We start from the raw sequence: 22103 nt of genomic DNA on the forward strand, positions 1-22103 counted from the left end.
TTTGACCCCGAGCCCAGAAGCAGCACCCCGGAACAAACCCAGCATTATCAGCGTGGGCCCTCCCGTGGCAGGAGCTGCTCTCTGCAAACACAATTTCCAGTCAGCTCCACTGGAGCTGGGGCATAATCCAGCAGCCACTATTCCAGCACTACAATGTCACTCTGTTCATCTATAAAGCCACTCTGGGTGATGTCAAAAGGAGGATTATCAAGGGCCAATTAAAGTCATTGTAAAACGTGCCATTGTGATGCCAAGCTAAAAACAGGCCGGGAACACAAGGGCTGAAGGCCAGTGGTTCTGCTGGAGCACGAACTGACTTGGAGCAGATAAAATGATTAACTGGAAAACCAAAACAGCAACTCAGCAAAGTCCTGAGCACCTCTGGAGAACAACTTTCCAACTGTGACTAAACCAGCATCTTCCCATAGCATCTTTGTAGGGAAAGTGGGTCCTCCAGAGCTTTCCAGGGTGTAAGAGCTCTTGCAAGTGAACAGTCTGCCTGCTGTGCTGACAGGAGCAGATCTCTTTGACTAACAAATTTTTGGGTGCCATACATCACCACGTCTGTATTTACACACACATGGACAAAGCCACAGCCTCCTTACAATACTTACTCTAAGTCAGTTCCTGGGCTCACATCTAGAATTAATTGTTTTTACCATGCCCTGGTACTAAAGTTACCACAGACGGATGCTCCAGATGTGGGAAAACCATGGATATGCTAACACTGAGGACAGGAAGGAAAACGAAAAAGGAGGAATGCATTTTCCTTGCTAGGCTGTAATTCCTGAGAGCTGAACAATAGGATCTGTATAATCCTCACCTGCATGTCTGCATTTCCATCACAGCTCCACCAACAAGTGTAAATCCATTTTAATTCACACCTGACCTCCTCAGTCTGGCACACAGAAATTATGCCATAAGCTTGAAATAAGGATATGCTAGTGGGCTTGTTTCAAGAGAACTTACTCACCTTCTCCAGTATCATTGGAGGAATTACTGAATGGTGGATTTCCCTGCCCCAAAAACATTTTGGTTACAAAGAACTGCATGCAGAGATGGGCATGAAGATTACTTCCCCTGCAGTGGGGAAGAGAAGGATGGAATGTCCCAAGTCATGTTCTTCCAATCCAAAAGAGCTGGGGTTTGTGCCCCTGGAGCTAGCCAGAGCACTTGGAACCATCCAATGGGATGGTTTAAGAGGAAATTGTTGGCATCCTTACTTGAAAAACAATTCAGTCCTTCCCAACTGAGCTTTTGGATTCTTCCCCTGCTCCAGCAGTAACTCCTTTTATTTTTACCCAGTCCACTGCCATGATTTTATCCAAGCAAAAAGTGCTACGATTCTCAGAGGACAAAAGCCCACCAAATAAACCTCATCAGAGCAGGAATCACAGCCAGGACTTCCAGGTACAAATGAAAGCCACTGAGAAGCCAAGAGTGGGTGGCTGGGTGGGTCACACTGTCCAGGTCTGTGGTGCATCCAAGACTCTGCTGCAAAGGCTGGGAGTTAATAAAGCATCTCCTCCCTCTTGGGTTCCTTTCTGGGTGGGTTGGTTTTTTTTTTGGTATGAGATTACAAAACACTTTTTTATGAGGTCACGTTAGCAGTGCCAAGCATATCCTGAGCATCCCCTGAAGTGGCTCTCAGGACAACATTAAACCAGTGAATTGTAGCAACTGCCACAAGGGCAGAGCTGGAGCTGCAGTGGAGTCATTTGTAGGTGATACACATCACATGGATCACTTACTCCTTGACAGCAGCTCTTGAAGTCATCAGACTTCCAATCATCCGAGAGAGCCTATGCTCCAACTAAAGCCTCTCAGAAACCTTCCTGCTAATTTGCATGGAATAATCAACGCATGCCCATCCTCTGAACTGTTAACTCATTAGGTAAATGTTGTGATGGTTCACATATTAACAATTATTTGTTTGAATGATGTACTTTCCCCAACTCTCTTTGGGAACCAGTGGAAGCTGCAGAGGGCACCTTGTCTATCAGATGGTTGTGACTGCACATAAATCTTACATCATTGCAAAATTAATGCAACTTCTCTCTAAAAAGAACTAAAAACAGATGGAACAAAGAAAGAAACAAATGCTGAAAGTAATTTTACTTGTCCACATTCCCTCATCGCTCTACCATGGTAAAGGAGCAACTGGGGACTGAAATGGCCTAGATTTTCCAAAATGCCCCAAGGGGTTTTGACATCCAAGATCCAATTTCCCAAACACAAAGCATCAGTTCAGTTGAACCAGGCAATGAAAAGCCAGAGCACATGTAATCAGCAGTCAGGATGATATTTTTGAGCCTCCTTACAGCACTAAGCCACAACTTAAATATGAACTGAAGGTGACGAACACCACAGGGGAACTCACTTCCTGTTCACGATCGCCCAGTCCTCCGTGTAACTCCTGACACAGTCCCTCACGTGAGGGTCCATCTCGCTGTGAAAACAATAAAAAACAAGAATCACAGAGATCATGATGATTTCCTAAACACATATTTAATTCCCTGGAGCATCACCATGTCACCTCCTATCCCACCTCTCCTCGGGCACAGCCGACACGAGCGTCCGGCACTCCCGTGGGGTGTAAACCACCTCGATGTCATCGGGGGGAAACTCCAGCAGGTCCCGCAGGGGCCCCGACTCCACGGCCAGAGGGTGGGTGATGAGATAGTCCTCCAGGTCCACGGGGTCCACAGCTTCTGTGAGAGGCACCTGGGAACACACAAACCACCACAGGGTCTTAAACCGAGGTGAAAGAATAAAGAAAAATCACACGCGCATCTTCTGCTCTCTTTTTTTAAACCAGTTCTTCTGCCTCGTTGAGGAATTTGATGCAACATCAGGTGATTAACCCCAGTGGTGTTAACCTCAGCTAACACACATCACAGAGCTGGTTTTCATGTCTTATCTTTTATCTGATATTCCTCTGCATATTTCTGTGGTGCGTACCATCACCACCTAAAAAATACAACTTGAGCCAGAAAAGGCTACATCTATTTTCATGAAATTCAACAAAAGAAAACTTAGTACTTTATTTCCCATGTATCTGACCCTGGATTTGTTTTTACCAGGCTCTGATCACAAAGGGAACCTTGACCCTGATCCAAGATGCAGGAACCCCTCCTCCCTCAGGCACGGCCCCCAGCCAGGAATCCAGAGCAAGGCCTGATTTACCAGGAACTCAGGCAGCCACACCACCCTGAACACCAACATTATTTTGAATTAAACCACCTCTCTGAGGAACACAAAACACAATGTTCACCTACGGCAGGTACAAGTTTAACCACCTCTTCTCCCTGATATTAGAGCCTTTAGTGCCACAATGACTCTGCCCATGCCACGAAGGGACTCTGCCCTCAATAAAATGGATCCTTAAAAATCATCTTTACTGGGCATAAAGCCCTTACCTGAAGCACAAGGAATGACTGAACACGTGCAGGAAAACAGTAGATTTCACTGGCAGTGCTGATCTCACCATCCTGAGCTTTTTTTAGATACATGAAAGGAAAATTTGCATAAACTGGATACATACTCACATTGCATAACTTGTATTTTTACATATTACATTATATAAATACATATAAATATTCTGATATGAGATCATTATGCTATGAGGCTATACATAAACATAGACATTAAGAAAATGAAACACTAAAAACAAGTTTGGAGGAAGCTGTCTCTACAGCAACTGACAGATTTCCTAGAATTCCCTGGCACATGCCAGCAAGGCTGAGTGTTTTAACAAGAGTCACAAAAACACATCCAAATTCAGCAGTTTTCTCTACTAACTTCCCCTTTCCTGTCATCCAGATGATTTCTGTGGGACAGGGAACTACCCTGTAGCTTGTGTCGGAGATGACTTTAAAAAGAACACTTAGTACTTCAGTTTTAAAAGTGCTTCCCGAAAATATTGCTATACAAATCCCAAATTCCAGTTTTAAAACTATTGCCAATGAGTTCTGAAATGAATCAACTTTTTATTCAAGGAAAAGGACTTGGCTAACATAGAGGGTACTGAAAGAATCTCCCCACCACAACCAACCTCAATGAATACTGCAATTTTCTTAGAAGGCAAATCCCTCCAGCAGGAAACTGGCGTGACTCCAAGGAAGACAGGGGAGTTGGACCAGCTGACTTTTTGCCAGATAAGAATCTGGTTCACCAAAAAACATGTGATGTCTAGAAACTTGGTATTTGGTTCTGCAATTTAGGTAAAATAAACAAACTAATTTCTGTGTAAAGAAGTATCAAAAGAGTCATAGAAAGGTTGGAAGGGACCTTAAAGACCAGCAAGTTCCAAACCTCTGCCATGGGCATTCTCACTAGAAAATGACCATTATGTATTTAACTCTGACCCCATAACCTTTTCTCCCCCTTCTAATCCTGAACTCTTGAAATGGACTCAAAGTATGTGATTTTGGAGAACTTTTGAAAATACAAACCAAATACTTTTCCCTGTTTTCATCGCTGCAACGCTCACGATGAGCAGAACTTGTCACTGCTCCTTCCCACATCACAGCTGACACATCACCACCTCACCCAGTTCCTTACAAACAGACAGACCAGCTCCATTTGGCACGAGATCCCTGACAAATGTACAGCACTGAGGGGTGACAGCTTTTCCTTAAGGAATCGCTACAAGTGCCTGTTTGTTCACAACTGCTGCAAACTTCCACTGCCGCTCTGCGTCACGTCGCCCCTTCCACTGACAAACCTCGGAACTAAAGAGGAGGAACCACCCAGGAATGGACACTCCTTGCAAATGAAGATAAAAGTAACAAAATCACTGGGCAAAAGCCCCAGAGGCAGTGGATGTCCAGAAGTGCTGGGAAAAGCACCCCCTTCGCATCCTCCCGTGGCCAGTCCAGAGCTCCATCCATGCAGCAATGCTGCTCCATGCTGGACACTGGCAGCACCTCCCAGAAGGGTAAGGAAGCCTCAGAGGGTGATTTAAAGCTGCTTAGCTGACCCTATTTTTAAGCCCTAACATTTTAAGACTTACTTTTATTCTTCCTTCTGACCTCCCTTCCACACTGGCAGCTCCAAAGCTGAGGGATCTTCCAAAAGTGAGCTGCCCGTGCAAGTGTTGTGTTTTAATCTGCACAAACTCATTTACCTGTGATTCTCTAACACACAGGAACCTTTCCCTCCTCCCTTCCAATCTTTCCACTCCACTCATCCTGATCAACAGAATTACAAAAAGATGAGGAAAAACCCCTGTATTAAAGCAGAGCTGAGGGGGACATGCAGGACTGAGGGCATGAGACTGTCACAGCCCAAAACACGCTATGTCTCCTCATCCCTGGCATACCACATCTCAAATTCCCCTTGTCCAACAGGAGCATTGTAATGTGTTGGCCAGGAGATGAATGAACTGGCTATGCCAGTTGAAAATCACCCAATCCAGACAGGCAGGCAGCGCTTAGGGGCTCTCCGTGCGCTCCGGGGGTTTCCGAGCCCTTCACACACCTCAGGATTAGGCCCAAGGTTGCACTTCACAATTTTCCAGTTTGTCTCTTCGGGTAACTATTGTACCATGAAGATGTAAACAAACATAAAAGTCAAACCCAGAGGCCTGTGTTAGACTCACCATCTGTGCAGCCAGAAATACTGTCTAGCACCTGAGTAAACAGGCCAAACATAAATTCATGGGTATGGAGAGGAACTACTTGGTGTCAGACTATTGGCAGATAAAAGGCAAGCACATTATTTTAGGCTTCAGATATTTGTGGGGAAAGAAGTGATGGAAGAGGAGGAGGAGGAAAGAAGGATGAATAAATGCACCAGAAGGAAAATTAACCTAAAAGATGTCCCCATGTGTGAGCAGAACCACAAGAGTTCCTCTCACAGCTCTGTCAATGGTTTAACCTTTCCCCTGCCCTGCTTCATGCTCCAGCATCGCTCCAAAGGTGTGGATGGGGACAAGGACACACAAAATACCAAGGGCTATTCCTGTGTCACCTGGCCAAAGCATCAGTCACCTGAAATTGCCACACAAACCCATCAGGTGAAACGTGCACACTGGAGGAGTTGGACAAGCCCAGATAAACACCAGGTTACCCAATCTCATCATCCCAACCTCATCATCCCAACCTCACTGCTGCTGGAGAGGCAGAACCTGCTCTGTCATCTCACCTCCAGCCCAGCTGACCTCCTGTGGCACCAGGAAAAACAAGGAGGCACCCAACAGCTGTTTCCCCTGGCCTGCAGGATGGTGACACTTTGGGACAGCTGATCTCAACTATCAAAGAATTGCCAGTCCCAGCAGCTGCACGTGAAAAGGTTTGAAATGTGCTGCAGCAGAAAGGGGGAACAGCTGAGCAGGAGAAAGCTGTGCTCTCCCACAGCCCTGCATGCTGGCAGCCTGCAGACACAGCCATCTTCAGTGCATCTTCATCCTGCTCCCAGGAAAAGCCTTCTCCATTCCTCCTGACAGCTCTGGGGAAGTAACAGTAGGTGTCTCCTCCACAAAACACAGCCAGTTCTTCTTCACTGGACTTTCAGAGGCAGAAGAACAACTCCAGTCAAGTATTTGCAAACGTGCAGTCCACCAACCAACTGGCTAATCACAGAATCCCAGAGTGGTTTGTGCTGCAAGGGACCTTAAAGCTCATCCTGTTTCAACCCTGACACCTTCCACTATCCCAGGTTGCTCCAGGCCCCATCCAACCTGGCTTTGGACACTTCCAGGGATCCAGGGGCAGCCACAGCTTCTCTTGGCACCCTGTGCCAGGGCCTCACCACTCTCAGAGTCAGGAATTTCTTCTTAGTATCTCATTTGAATTTCTCCTCTCTTAGTTTGAAACCATCCTCCCTATCACTGTCTGCCTGTGTAAAAAGTCACTCTCCTTATTTTTTGTACGTCCCCTTTAAGTACTGAGAGGCCTCAGTGTGGTCTCCCCTAATAAACCTAAAGGGGAATTCTGGAGTGTTACTGCAAGAAATCCTTGCCAGGGGGTCTGTTTCTGTTGGGTTTATTAAGACCCTCCAGAAACCAAACTCTGCGAGAGCCCTGAGCATTTTCCCCACTAGGACTAGAGAATAATGTAAATTAATGGCAAACACATGCTAAAAATATGTAAAGGAAACCTGCTCCCAGAATTGCTGCTCTTTTAAAAAAATACTCTTTGATTTTGTGCAGGCTGTAATTACAGATGAAATTTTGGACAACCTTTCAGACAATTCCCTAACACGGTTTTCACCCAGTGTTTATCCCAGGATCAGGCACTGCAGCCTCACTCATGGCAAGCACTGTCCTGGTGCTATTTAAGTCTACAGGAGGACTACATGGGGGGAAAGGGCAGCTCAGGATGAGTAAGAGGGGCATAACCTGCTCCCTGCCAACATAAACACTGTGTTTATCACAGTACTGATACACTGAAAGTACGGAAGAAATCAAACAGGACTCCCTCTCTCAGACTTACAATTACCCAAATCAAACCCCTCACCTGGAAATAACAATTCTGCATGTCCTTAACATGACCACAGACATGTTCAATCAGTTAACTCAGGCACCAGCCTGTTTGATTTGGTTTCTCTAACCCATTGAACAGGCAGTTTCTAGAGGTGCACCTGTGTTGCTGCAGTTCTGGCTCTCAGCACCTGCAGGACAAACCCTTATTTCAAAGGTTTACAGCTCTCATACAACAGGGACACTCAAGCTTTCTTCTTTAAGGTTGTGTTATTCTTCACTGTTACATCCCCTTAAAAGCTGGAAAATAAAACTGTGTTCCCTATCGACTTTGCCCTTCTCCAGACAGCAAACATTGTATTTTTGTGGAGTTTTAGTGCACGTGTCTCTGTCCTATTTATTTCCTTCTTTTGAGCACCTACCTGGATCATCATCATCACTTACAAAAGCACCTGCACAAATCTGCAGGAGCCTCAGTGAGGGGATGTGGCATCCCTCCATGGAGGGTAACACAAACTTGCACTCACTTCAGCCAAGCATCCCAAGGACACAGGAACAAAGGGATAACTTGCAGGGAAAGCTACACCTAGGGCACCACGCTGCAAAGCTCACACAAGGAAACAAAAAATACAATGCAGAGGTCAGGTTTGTACAAGAGCTGCTCTGTTGTGGCATTCCTGGGAACAGCCTGGACAGCCTGCCCCTTGTTCCCCACCTTCCTGAGCCATTTACACCTGTGCAGGTACCTGAAGATTCAAGATCTGCTCTCCTGGGCACTGCACAGCAGCTCAGTACTGGAGCTCAGTAACAACTAGGGCAGAAAAAGGGACAATTATTATCTCCATCTCACAGGGACTGAGTGAAGCACAGTTCCCTGACATCCACAAGCATTCCCAGTTTTGCCTGGGGGATTTTAGCCCATCCCTTCCCTAAACAAACAGCTGGGCACAGGGGATATTTGCCCAGCTCACAAGTGCTGTCCTGAGCACCATGAGGAGTCTCATGGGACACTCTGGAAGCAACACACTCAAATGCCAGCTGTAATTCTGCAGACTTTCCCAGCCTGTGCATGACAGCACAGCCATGGAAAACAACATTCCCTCACATTTCCTTCTCCCTGCCTCACCTCTGCCCTCCCAAGATGCCCAGTCTCACAGGGAGCCCCAAGAGCACTGAGAGGTTATGATGGGACAGCTTGGCAGGGTGCATCTGGCACAACAAGGATTTGAACCCAAGCTGCTGTGGCCCAATTCAAGCCAAATTTTCCCTTTATCTCAAATGAGATGCATAATTCCCAAGGGCAGAGACCCAGCCCCTGTGAGGATCACAGCACAATTGAGGGCTCTGTAAAAATGACAATGGGAAAGCGTGGAAGGTTGTACCTCCTGCCTCCTGTGTGGGAGTAAAACCCCCTGTGAGGATCCGATAAGGGACCTTGAAAAATTAACCTTGTAGAGAGCTCCTCATCACAGGGAGGATCCTGACTGCTATTTTTACTCGGCAGCTAAAGCACTTCTTCAAAATCAGGGTGATATTTCTTGCCAGTTTTGAAATCAGGACAAAGTTCCATCTTAACTTCAATACCTCCTTAAATATTAAGCAATTTATAACGTGCTAAAACTGCAACAGATTGTGCCAAAGCTCCAAATTCTAAATTAATACCGACTTCCCACCCACCACCTTCCCTGGGCAAAATCTTGGAAGGCCAGAAGCAGCAGATTAACATTTCAAAGCTGAGCCCCAGCCTTCTCTCAGCTGTCTCTGGGTCTCCAGGGCAAACAGTCACTTCCCTTGCTGAGCAGTCAGGAATGCAGATGGCCTCTTCTTGCTGTGGCAAAACCCTGTCACTCTTAAAGGGATACTGGTATCTCAGGGAACAGGAGTCAAATCTGATGTACTGGAAGGACTCAGAATAAATCTGAGAATGAAGGAAATGTAATATGCTAAAAAAAAAAAAAATCACAATTTGCAGGCAGGTTAAAGAAGGTAACAGTTTAAAGAAATAAGCTTGCTAATCAGAGGCACTAGATTTAAGTGTGAACTACAGGCAAGTCACTCTAAGAGGTTTTGAAACATGAGCATTGTAATATTAACCACTGACAACACTCAAGTCATGAAAAAACATGTTTTACTTGCAAAAATGACATTTTCTTTCAACTAAGCACTCCAAAAATAATCCAAATGGATCCAAATTCAAAGACTCACATATCTGTCTACTGCCATCCCTGCATTTCAGAAAACCCATACTCCTGATTTCCTTAGCCTGATGAATGGTGAGCCCAGAGAACTCCTGCCTTTCATTTCTTGGCTGCATTTATAATACATGGAAATATTCAAATGAACCAAGGAGATTCCTAGGCAATCTCTGCTTTCCATCAACCACATACAGCTCCCAAGCTTCACCAAGGATGACACCTCCCCAGCCATAAGTGCAGTCATTACCTCCCCACTGCCTCTGGAATGCAGTTCCCTATCTCCTGCTTTGTTCTGGCTCTTACTCCTTCTTTTGCATCATGTTCTGTGAGATGCCATTACCATAGAGAGCAGCTGATTAAAGTCCTTTATTTCAAATTGCAATTGTGCTGTAAGCATTCTCTGTGTCTGAAACCTCCATCTTTAGCATGTGAGAATATTCAGTATTAAGTTCTGGATTCTGTGAGATCTGCAGTGTGTGTCAAGTTCTACCACAATGCTTGAGTTAGAAAAAGCCTCTAATGAAAGGAAATGGATTCCCCATCCCTGAAAGTGTCTGAGGCCAAGCTGGATGGGGCTTGGAGCAACCTGGGATAGGGGAAGGTGTCCCTGCCCATGGCAGGGAGTGGAATAGGATGAGCTTCAAGGTCCTTCCAACCCAAACCAGTGTGGGATTCTGTGAAATGATTACAAATACACCTACCTAAAGAAGGATCCTACATGGAAAAAGTAACAGCCAGTCCCAAAACCAGTGAGATGCTTTATGTACAAATACTGCCAGGTTATTTGCTATGATAACTGGTTGCTAATGTAGGAAGCCATCTGGGTATAGAAATATTAATATTAATCAGAGATTAATTAGTTATCTGGGAATACTAAAACAATTTCTTACCAAACCTAGAAAGACACGAGTTATGCCTCCAAGGACGGGTAAGAAGACAAGATCTTTGATGACTAAGAATTGAGCAATTTCACCAGGAGTATTTGGAGAACACAAAGACTGATATAGAAAATGCAGGTGCTGAGACTCATCTCAAAGAGTTTCCCTCTGATAAACTGTGACAAAACTGAAAGCAAAAACTGAGACAGCAGCAGAGAAATGAAAAAGCCAAACAGTTTGACCAGAGATTGCAGAAAAATCAAACTTCTCACTTTTGGCAGAAATGTCACATCAGCTCAGTGGAGATGGACCCCTCCGGACCCTCGGCGCTCACACAGGCAGACCCTGGTGGCTCTGAGCCCTGGTGGCTCTGAGCCCTGGCAACCACGGACACGCTCTCCTGAGTGGGAAATACTTGGCACAGCCACCTCTCAATTCCCAGGGGACAATTTATCCCCTGCATGGATGGATTCACCAAGAGACAGGCGAGGAGCCGGCGCTGGCGTCAGGCAGAGCTGCCTGGGCTGCTCAGTGCCCTTGGACACTCCCAGGGATGGGGCAGCCTCAGGGCAGCCTGTGCCAGGGCCTCATCACCCTCTGAGGGGAGAAATTCTCCTAACATCCAACCTCTGGCAGTGGGAAGCCATTCCCTGTGTCCTGTCCCTCCATGCCTTGTCCCCAGTCCCTCTGCAGCTCTCCTGGAGCCCCTTCAGGCCCTGCCAGGGGCTCGGAGCTCTCCCTGGAGCCTTCTCCTCTCCAGGTGAGCACCCCCAGCTCTGCCAGCCTGTTTATTAACAATTACTCGGTATAATATCATTGAGTTAAGAGTATTTATCTCTGCTAGCATGTGAACTGTTTAAGTTCTGATACTGTGAACTGATTCTAGTGGACACCAGACTCACCAAGAAAGATAAAACACTCCTGACCTTTGCAACAGGGCTCACTGCTGACTTCAGCAATAGAATGGGAGCAGTTTTAATGTCCTACAGAAAGTGCCTGCACCAGAGCAGAGCTAACTGTGAGCAGTCCCCAAGGGGAGGAGGCAGGGAAGAGGATGTGGATGCCTCTCCCATCCTCCCCTGTCTGATGAGGATAGACCATTGAGCCAGGCAGGGCAAAACCTCCAGGAAACCCATATAATGGGAGGCACTCTTCAGCCTTCATCAGCCCTGAGACAGCAGAAAGACTTGGCTCATTTTCCTTTTCAATTTTTGGTGATAAAATTACTTGGCTCTGAACGCTCCAAAACGCCCTTTTCTGTGCCACATAGGACATTGTCATGTTTTCCCTTGCTGTGCTTCCCATTCATTTGCACAAATCACCTTTTCTTCTTCTCCTAAATTACGTTAAAATAAACAATGGAAATATACAAAGGAACCTATATTCTCTTATTGAATAATTAGATGCTATCTTTGAATACATGGCCAAAGTCTGACATCCAATAAATCCAAGACAAAGCCTCAATTAGCCCAGATAATGCCCATAAAGCCAGCAGTGCTTTACAAAGATATGTAAATGTCAGCACCTTCATTTTACAGGGAGAAAATGGAGTGCTGAGAGCAGACATGGTCAGATCACATCACATCCAAGAATCCAGATCCCTTTATTCCCAGACTAATTAGTATCTCTTATAACAGTGTTCCTTTAAATACTAACAATCTTCTCTGCTGTAACATACATCAACAGACAGGAAATATTACCCCAATCCCTTGGAAAAAGCTGTGATTTTTCTATAAAACAACTGAATGTACATTCATTCTGCTTATCTGCAAGTTTTGTAAAAAGCTGCTCTTCTAATTAAATCAAAAAATCATTAAGGTTGGAAATGTCCTCCAAGATCAAGTCCAAACTTTGACTGAACACCACCTGGTCAACCAGACCATTGCACTGAGTGCCATGTCCACCTATTAAAATATACCTCTAAAGATGTAAAGAAATAGAAAAAAGAGACCTGTAAAGATTTTTCAAAAATTAAGAGAACTTTTTCTTGGGGGGAAAAAAAAAAAAAATATCAAGCTTTGGACAACAGCCAAAAACATTTCAACAATTATCCTTGGCAGTCAAAAGTAAAAAAAAAGTTCAAGATTTTATAAGTCTTTATCTACTTTTAGCAGACAGAGTTAACTGGCACAAGGAGCTGCTCCACAGAAAAAACAAACTCGGGAAGAAAAGAAAGTGGTTAGTCATGAGGGATCATAATGGCCCATAGTAAACAGTCCAGTTCATCAAACAAACACAGCAAATTCCCCATCCTGCAAGATGCTGGGGAATTCTCCCAGAAGAATTGCAGGCTCTCTGCTTTCACCCAGTGGGGCTGGTGGTGAGAAGCACCAGCTCCCAGCAGGGAATACTGAACTCTGGAGGAACCCAGGATGAGCAGAGCACATGGCTTCCAACCCAGAGCACACCCAGCAAGGTGCAAATGCACACTCCATTCACCAGTGGGCTTGGAGAGACTTGCAAAAATCACTTCAAAAAAATCAACTCTCCTTCATGGAACTCTCTGAGCTCACAGCTCCTACTCCCCAACAGCAAACTGTCAGTGCCTTCTGTTGTGGGTTGCAAAAATAAAAGCTCAGAGCTGCAGGGACTGCATCCTGCCAGGAGTCCCAGCCTGGCACGCTGGGTTACACAGGAAAAGCCTCTGAGGGCCTTGGACCTGTGTCTGGGGTTTGAGGAATGTGCAATTAAAATCAGCTGCTCCTGAAGTGGCAGAAGGGTGGAGGCTGACAATAATAAACTCATTTGAAAGCAGTGTCTTCTCCCCAGCTCTACCAGTTACCAAATTAGAAACAGTTCTGGCAGCATTTTGTCTGCTGCTTGTGAGGCAAAAAGGAAGAGACTTGCTAAAATTCAGCTGACAGGTTTTTGCATTTATCCCAGGTTCAACCACGGGCAAATCTGTGGAGCGAGGAACATCCCTGCACTGGCTTCAGCTGACAAGAAACAAAAGGCCCAAGCAAGCACAGAGCTGAGGACTCTTCATTCACAAAAACCTCCATTTTTCCATAGAAATATCTCCACTGATAAGACTCTCAGACAAACTATCATAAGCAGCTGCTGTTGGCAACTGTCAGAGAATCAGTGCTGACCTTGTCTGGACCAGAATTACCTCACCACAACAAGCAAGATGGGCATGAGAGACCACATCTGCACAATCACTTCAGTTGTAGAACCATGGAATATCCTGAGCTGGAAGGGATCCACAAGGATCATCCAATCCAACTCCTGGCCCTGCACAGGACAACCCCAACAATCCCACCCTGTGCCTGAGAGCGTTGGCCAAATATTTCTTGAACTCTGGCAGGCTGGAGCCCCCCCAGTTCCAAGGTGCTGCCATTGTGGAGATACTGAAACTCAATCACACAACATTTTAGCAGGAATTTCCTATTCACTCCCATACTACATGCCCTACTTCAGGCTTTTAAACCAGTGTGGCTACACAGAACTGAACTCTTCCAGAGCAAACACAGCTTCACACAGCGATGCTTTCCCTCTGCATAATGCTGATTATCAAACCAGGCCAGGCAGGCACAGCAGATCCTGATGGATGCCTCGGGGAGAGAAATTAACCCAAAATTCAGACAAGCAAACCTCTGTCGTATTCTGCAGCCTCAGGATACAGACTCATGACTTAACTAAGTAGACTTTTCCTACAGACTATCTCCTACAAACCATCACCCCGTGTTAATCAGGCCTCTGCAGAGCATCTCTGCTCAACACTGAATTTCATGTGACAAACTGGGAGCTTATCACAGCAGCCATCACACAATGCAGTTTGATAGGAAAAGCTCAGAGCCTGCTTCCAGCCAGCATGACCTTTTCCAGCTTTTTTACAGATTCTTGCATATATTTACTAGCAAACAGCATGGCAAGAGGATAATGAGAGCTGCTGACAATACCATGACCAACAAGTGTGATGCTGTATCAAAAATTGCATGTGAAGATCAACAGGACTGAAGCTTTGAGCATGAATTTGGTTGACGGCAGAATGGAAAAACCTTAAAAACAGGAGGAAAAAGTGGAAGAGACAATTCAGAGTGAAAGGAGGCGACACGAGGAAAAACTGATCAAAAACATGGCTGGGTGAGGAGCAGCCTGGAGAAGTTCAGAGAAGACATCTCACTTTATGGGAGTAGAAAGGCAATTCAGCCAACTCCTTCCAAGATGAAACCACAGGTGAGACAAGTGAGGCACAGCAGCTGCTGGGATGGACATCCCATGGGAGTGCAATCCTCAGCTGTGCAGTGCTGCAGGGAAGTGCAGTCAGTGACCCTGAGCGCTCCACACACCGCTAATAGCAGGGGTCCCTCCCTATTCTAATGCTGGATTATGCAAAAGACCATCCAGAACTGCCAAGTCAGGGCTTTGCATTATCACTGCACAGCCCAGCAGAGCCACTGAGATAAGGCATTAGCATTAGCAGCAGCTCTCATTAACCCTTCTATCATTAACCCTTCTACCATTAACCCTTCTCATTAATCCTCCTCCGTGCTCAGTCTCCACCACGCTGGGCACCAGCTGACAGATCAGCCTTCTGCTCTCCCTGTGCTCCTGGGAATGACAGGAATTCCAGCCCTCCTCCATCCCCAGTGCCTCTGGCACAGCCAGATCTCCTCAGAGATGAAGTTTGTGCCCGCAGTGAAGTCACTTTTCTGAGCTAGAGGTCAGCCTGGAGATCCCTTTAGAGGTGACACTCAGCTCTGAGGATGCGTTTGTGCTCCACAGGAGGAAGCTTTAACAGGTTACATTGGACATGAAGCAGAGGGAATTCCCATGAACTCACTCCCACAATCCCAGGAACTGAGGAAACACTACAGGACCCTACTCCAAAGAGAAGAACTCTTGTAAACTCACAACACTTGCACAATCGAACTCAGGGCACATTTCCAGCCCTGCCTGACCTAACCACCCCTCTCTGAAGAAAACAAGATGCTCTAATATTTGTTTTCCAAGTTGACTGCTGCAAAAGGAACTGCTGTGACCTGAAGCAAGACCCCAAATCAAACATTTCCAGCCTGAAAAAGTTTGCTGCACTCTTGAAATGTTGACCACAATAAATCTGGAAGGTTACTGGTAGGCCATGCAAGAAAGTCTGACTTCAGAAAGGGTGATTCTGACAATGCAGCTCTTCAAAGTGGGCTGTAAACTTGTAAGTAAATATACATTCCTGAGGAATAACCCCACTCAACTCGCACAATAATATTTAAAATACTTCAGAAGAGTAGAAGAGTCGCTTTGGTCCTGCTCTCAAGAGTGACAAGGACAGGAAAACAGCAACCTGAAGTGCAGGAGCTTGAAAAGAGCTCTCCATGCAGAGAACCACACACACATGGAATTTAATGCCCAATCCAGGCTGTTTGGGGATAAAACAATGAATACCTGCTCAAGTGAGCTCCTTGTCCTACAAAGATTCTGCAGAAACACAAACTCCCAGCCACACCAACTGATTTGCAACACAGAAATCCCCAAAATTAGTGGGTTTTGCATGGAATTTTTTCCTCTGTATTATCAGGGCCGCTTACATCAACAACGTGTCAGCACTGAGTCTCTTCCCAAATGGTAAAATGACTGTGGACAGCATGCTCAGCAATCCCTGCTCCAGGCATGACTTACAGTGGTGTGATGAGAGACGCTGCCTCCGATGTTGAGGTTCTTGAGGAGCTGAGGGGAGCCTCCATACTGCCCCGAGATCTGCTTCCTGACCTCGGCTGCCACGGTCCTGGAATGAGACAGGGACAGAGTTATCTCTGAGAAGGACATGGGGATGGATCAGATCCACCTCCCTGTGCTGTGCTGAGACACTCACTCACTGGAATAAGGGTGTCACCACCTGCTGGGAACAGATCCTGCATAATGGATTCCCAGGAATCACAGAGCTCTCACAAGGCTGCAGATACACATTTTTAACAGCAATTAATTGTTTTTTCTCCTGTTGTGAACTGCTCTTCTGTGCACATCTGTGGCAATAAAATGCACGTGACCCCAAGCACAAATTAACTTGTTCCCAGCAGGCTCTTCCAAGGAAAGCTCTTCTCCAGAGTTCTCCTCACCCTTCAGCAGTTCCTGGTCACACAGCTGCTCCTGTACTCTGCATTTTCATCCATCATTTTGGGGGTTTGCAATCCCAGTCAGACAAAGGACCAGGAAACAAACGACTGGGTCAGAACAAAAAGGTGTTTCCCTTTCCGTGTAGGAAAGGCAAAGGTGGGATGACGGTGACAAGCGGAGGAAACACTGGCACAATGCCATGTGTCTCTGCCAGAGAGAAATTCCACCACGGGGTAATTTTCTCACCAGGAATGGAAAACACAGAGCAGCCCTTCCATGCCTGGAGGGTGACAGCTGTGACCGTCCTCTGTTTTGGCTAAAGAGCCACATTGTCACTGCTAAGGCTGAAAACACAACAGGTAGGTAAAGCCACCTGGAGGGGAAGGAAGAGCACGGCAGAGAGGGAAATGCTGATGGCCAGGGACTGTCTAAACAAAGCCATGGGTCCAGCCCTAGCACAGCCATCCACAGCTCTCCATCCTGTATCCCAGCAGGAAGCTGCAGCTCCTCTCAGCAGGGATAGCCAAACTTCAGAGTAGGGTGGAAATGGTTTTGTTCCAAAGGCAAACCAAAAACCCAGATTCCTTCCACAAACAAACTGTTTTGCTGAAAAGCTGCTGTGTACTCCTGGCCTACAGGACCTCACCAACATGAATGCTCCCCTCTAGGAGTCAACACCCAATTTATTAGTGACAAACCCACCCCAAGTGTCATTCACCACATCACAGCACTGCTGGCAGCTCTGGCTCCCAGAGCCAATTCCCAGCTCCAAGGAGACACTAACCAGCCCCTAAGGTAGATGAAGAGGCTGCAAGGACAGGGGTGGCTTTTTTCTGCTCCATCAGTGATCTTTGAGCATCCTCATGGCTAAGAGACCCCTGATCTCACCATGGGACTGTGCTGTGTATCAGCACGAGCTGCTGGAATCCTGCCAAGGAGATGGTTAAATCTGCCCTAAGCTAAACCTGGACATCAGGATGGGCTCCTGGCTTTGGGACTGCTGGTGGGCAGGAATGAAGGCAGCTGGAGGCAACTGCTGTCAGTGGAAGAGAAGGGAACTCTAAGAGGGAACTGGCTGGGACAATTGAGGCTACCATGGAGAGCAGATGTTTCCTCAGGCCAGAGGATGGATGTAAGATTAGCTAGAGGAAGCATCATTTTGTCTTTTTTAAAAAGTAGACTGCAGGAGGAAAAAAAATAAAGTTTTATGTATTCTAGCTGCAAGAAGTTATTTCCTTCATGTTTGCCTTTATCCACGGGAGCTGATGTTTTCACTTCTGGAGGGTGGCTTCTGGAAGAAGACCAAGCAGCTCCTGCTGGGGACAGGGAACATCCAGGAAAAGCCCTCTCCCTGTTCCCACCACGTGTGCACACAGACACACGTGAGAGCAAACCATGTGTGCTGCCAGCTTTCGTAAGGAAATTTGGAATGGATTAAAATGGCTGCTTGGCATGGAAAACACACCATGCATCTGTGGCTGAGGACTGAGAAGCTTGTCCCCAGGATGCAGACGGGCTCTGCTTTAAACCAGGCTCACTCTGTGTGTTTTTTGTCACTCCTGATGAGGCACAGAGCCCTGGCAGGAAAAATCAGAGCCCAGCACAACACAGGAAAGACTAAAAACCCTTCCCCATTTTCTAGAGGCATTGTTTCCAGATGGGAAGTACAGCCAGAGGAGGGACCCTGTCCTCAGCTGGGGAACCACAGCCGTGCCTGGCTCCTCCTGAATCCGTGGATCCCCAGGAACCAGAGGCACCTCCATGGTCCAACAGGGGAAGAAGGGTGGTGCCACAAAAGGGTGGCACTGATCAGCCATGTTGCTGCTCCATTAATACCTCACTGGATATTGAAAATTCCCCAAAATTCCCCCAAAGCCCGACCACAGAAAGTCAGAACCTCCAATGGGTTTCACCAAGAAATCACCAGTACTCTCAAGTGTGAAGCACTCCTGCCTCTCCAGCTTTCACAAGCACTCATCAAAACTCTCCCCATGTGAAGTAAATACTGTCTGAACCTCAGAATTCAGTGGAGTCTGCAGGAGTTACTGCTATTCATTCCAAGCCTGCAGTCCAATCCACAGCTCAGGCTGATTCTTTCTTGTATCCCTGCTTTGCAGAGGTTTCGGACACCACTTACCTACTGGAAAGCATCCTGCCTCTGACACTTAGAAACCATCTCCTAAGGTAACCTCATCTCCAAATGTATTTACAGGTGATCTATGCCCATCTGGGTTTGTGGCAGCAGGATCAGGCTCAACAGCCCTCTCCCACTCCTTTCTACCTGCCAGGTATCCCCTCCCAGCCTTTGGGCTCCCTTGATCACCCAAAGGCTTTTCTACAGCTGCTCCAGTTGGGAATCCCATCTTTTAGCAGATGTGCTTCATCCCGATCACTCCCTCCAGAGAAGGAGTGGAACCTTTGGAGAACCCAATGAGTATTTCCCCATTGAGATAACACCTCAGCTGACTACTTTTAGGGCTGCTTCCTCACTGTTTCCTCACAGAGGTTCCCAGTTTCCCTACAACAAATAAGACCTGGTCTAGTGGAAGTGTCCCTGCCCACAGGATGAGCTTTAAGGTCCCTTCCAACCCAAACCATTCCATCACTCTGTGAACACACTTGCCTTCTCCTCCTCCTGCATTCCCAAAGGCTGTTTGTCCATGACAAACTGTTCACGACCAGCAGTTCATGTTACACTATAACCCTGAACACCATTTCTAACCTAAAGCAATGCTGGGGTTACACCAAACCCCATCAGAAAAGAGAAATAAATATTCTCCAAATGTAAAAAAAAAAAAAAAGAAATTAATTTGGTAGAGCTGAAGAGCCATTAAAGCTTTGATAATTAAAAGGACAAATAAAAAAACTGCCTCTTTAATAACTTATCTAACATTCAACACGTAACCTGGGAACCTCAGACAAACATTCCAGTTAATTACAGCCCACAGCCTCATGAACGTCTGTGTTTAAAGTACATCTTCCCCAGTCACTTCCTTTCTGACCTTCTTCACTGGTTAATTATTGTGTGTGCATGTGGTTCACACAGAAAAAGGAAAAAAAAAACAAAACACACAAAGAAGAGGAAGAAAATTCCCCTTGGAACTGGCTCCTAAAGCAAAACAAAACTGGTCATTCTCAAAGTCCTCCAAGCTGCAAATAACAAAATGAAACCATTTGTTTGCACTCCCAGGGTTCTTTACTACACAAAAAATCATTTCTGTTTCTATGTGCCCTGCCTGGTCAAACCCAAAAACTGTTCCTTTTTTTTTTTAACTTTTTTTTTAGCTTAAGCAGCGAACTGGAAATATCAGTTCTTCTTTTTGCCTTCCCAAAAAAAGACTCCACAAGTCATGCCTGGTGATGCCAAGCAAGGTTAGGAACTCTCCCTTTTCCCAGCAAAGGTGGGTCAGGGACAGCCTCGGGGGATGTGAGGAAGCCCTCTCATCCCCACAGCCCTCTCCACTGGGAAAGGACAAGGGAAATTGCTTCTCCCCATCCTGCTAATTAGGGAACTGTTCCTCCTGCCTGTTCTTCACCCTGGGTGTCATGTGCAGGGACTCTACACCCAGGGAGCCTCTGAGAAAGGCAGCCTGGCACAGTGAGGCATCTGCAGTCCCAGCAAAGCTGCCTGTTCTCCCTCGGAGAGAGAAAACTGCATTTACACATCATTTACTTCTTCAAGTGAAAGCATCACCCTCTGTTCAGCCAGCAAGGGCTGGAAGCATCCATCCCACTGACTCACTGTGCTTGGATCTGAATTCCCAAAGCCCAGTGGCACTGGCTGTGTGTGCCACCTCTGCAGAGAGAGGGCCTGGCCCTCTGTGCCCACATGCTCCAGCTGGGCTGTCCTGCCTGCAGCCCCATCCAGGTGTGAGTCACCATCCAGGGAAGCTCCTGCTGGATGAGGGAACCTGCTCCAGACATCCAGGGAGAGCTCTGGCCTGGAGCCACTCTGCCAGTTCAGCCCCGCACCCAGCCTTCCTCCTAAACCCCAGGTCCTGTTTCCTTCTGAGTGAACTCCTTCCCCTGGGAGTGAAATGGGTTTGATTTACAGCTGAGGAAATGCCCAGCCTGATCCCAACCGCTGCAGGGTGCGTGTGGGTTCCTAAATTAACACAGATGAGCAACAACATGTTCCCTTTTTCCTCACCATTGATTAAAAGAGAAAACATCATACAACGCTGCCTGTGGTGTTCTTCTGATAATATTTGATTATTGAGGCTGAAACTTCACCCCTGAGCTGCAGTGGAGGGAACGAGCTCCCAGGACACCTGACTGTGGAAATCACCACAGCACCGGATCCTGCAGGAGAGCAAAGTCACCCCTCATACTAAAAACACCCAACCACAGAAGGAAGCCTTGGCCAGAGATGCAGCTCTGTAGCACAGCCCTGGAGATAAAGTGTTGTCCCTGCCTTCTCCCTTGCTTGAAGCAGTCAGGGATTTTCTTGGGCTTCCCAGAGCGCTGCCAACTCCCACACGAGACATCCACAGAGGCTGAACAGGGACAGCCAATGGGACTTTTGGAGAGGATGGGAAAGGGATGCTCTGAAATTCCTGTTAAAAATCCTTTCAGTTATCCATGACAGTGTTTTGACAATGCAAATGGCAGCTGGATGTGGGAAGAGAATAAACTGTGATGAATATTCTGCTGTGACCACGTTTCTGGCCCAATTTGGTGCTCCTGGGAGCCAGTGACAGCTCTGCTATTGATTTCAGTGGGTGCAGGTTTCACACCATCCCTCTTTACCCTAGGGCTGGGCACAGGAGGCTGTCAGCCCCCCCCCCACATCCTTCAGGCAATGTAAAAAACACAAATGCAAATTTAGCCTTCCCAAGTCCCCGTTTTACAGCACCCCATCGGTGTAAAGGGAGCTGCAGCAGAAATAAGATGCTCTGAATGTAGTGAACACAAGTGTTTTCCCCTCAATTCAAATCCATAAAGACAAGCTGTGATTACTCCAGGAATCCCATACAATGTAAGAGCCCTGGATGATGGGGAATTTCCAAGTCACTGAATGTCTGAAAGCAGGATCAGCCCCTGCTGAAGACCCCCCAGCCCTAGAGAGCAGCACCTCACGGGGTTCCTGCTCACATGGAAGCACCTGGGAAGGGGCTGGACCCACAAGGTGAAAACATTTTTCTCTGGACCCCATTGACAGCTGGGCACAGGAAAACTGAAAATTCTCAGCAAGAGAATGCAGAGCAGTGGTAAAAATGACACTGTGGGGTTTGTGTGAGGCTGATACGCACTGTAAAACAGAGGGCAAGGCAGGTGTGTTGTTCCAAGTCACAGGGAGCCTCTCTCACCATGGAAGCAGGAAAGGAAGATCAAAACTCTTTCCAAGCAAAGACACTTGCACGGTGATGGTCTGACCGAAGCAGCAGCTCTGAATTCCCCAGATAACCCAGCTTCAGGATAGTCCAAGAGCACTGACAAGGCCCTGAGTCAGGGGCTCACATGAAAGGCTACATGGGTTTATCCCTGTAATGTTTTTGCTGTGTGAGGTTTAAAGGGGGAGTTTTTCTTTCCTTCTGAACTCTGAAAAGCCTGCAC

The 22103-nt window shown here is 46.7% G+C and overlaps 1 protein-coding gene across 16 annotated transcripts in view; it reads right to left on the reverse strand.

Moving 5' to 3' along the window:
• Window positions 1-16274, reverse strand: part of DOCK7 (dedicator of cytokinesis 7) — an 84180-nt gene extending 67906 nt beyond the window's left edge. For all 16 annotated transcript variants that reach the window (XM_042030881.1, XM_042030880.1, XM_042030877.1 and 13 more), the window contains exons 1-3: window positions 16113-16274; window positions 2549-2724; window positions 2381-2449 (exon numbers count right to left, since the gene is read on the reverse strand). In XM_042030881.1, coding sequence (XP_041886815.1) covers window positions 2381-2449; window positions 2549-2724; window positions 16113-16259 — 392 coding nt within the window. In that variant the 5' untranslated portion in view covers window positions 16260-16274. The remainder of the gene's footprint in view (window positions 1-2380; window positions 2450-2548; window positions 2725-16112) is intronic.
• Window positions 16275-22103: the final 5829 nt, after the last annotated feature.

The sequence above is a fragment of the Corvus kubaryi genome, unplaced genomic scaffold (assembly GCF_017639235.1).
Source record: "Corvus kubaryi isolate FWS band 111438036 unplaced genomic scaffold, C.kubaryi_AGA036_p1.0 37334, whole genome shotgun sequence".
In the NCBI taxonomy this organism is placed as follows: Eukaryota; Metazoa; Chordata; class Aves; order Passeriformes; family Corvidae; genus Corvus; species Corvus kubaryi.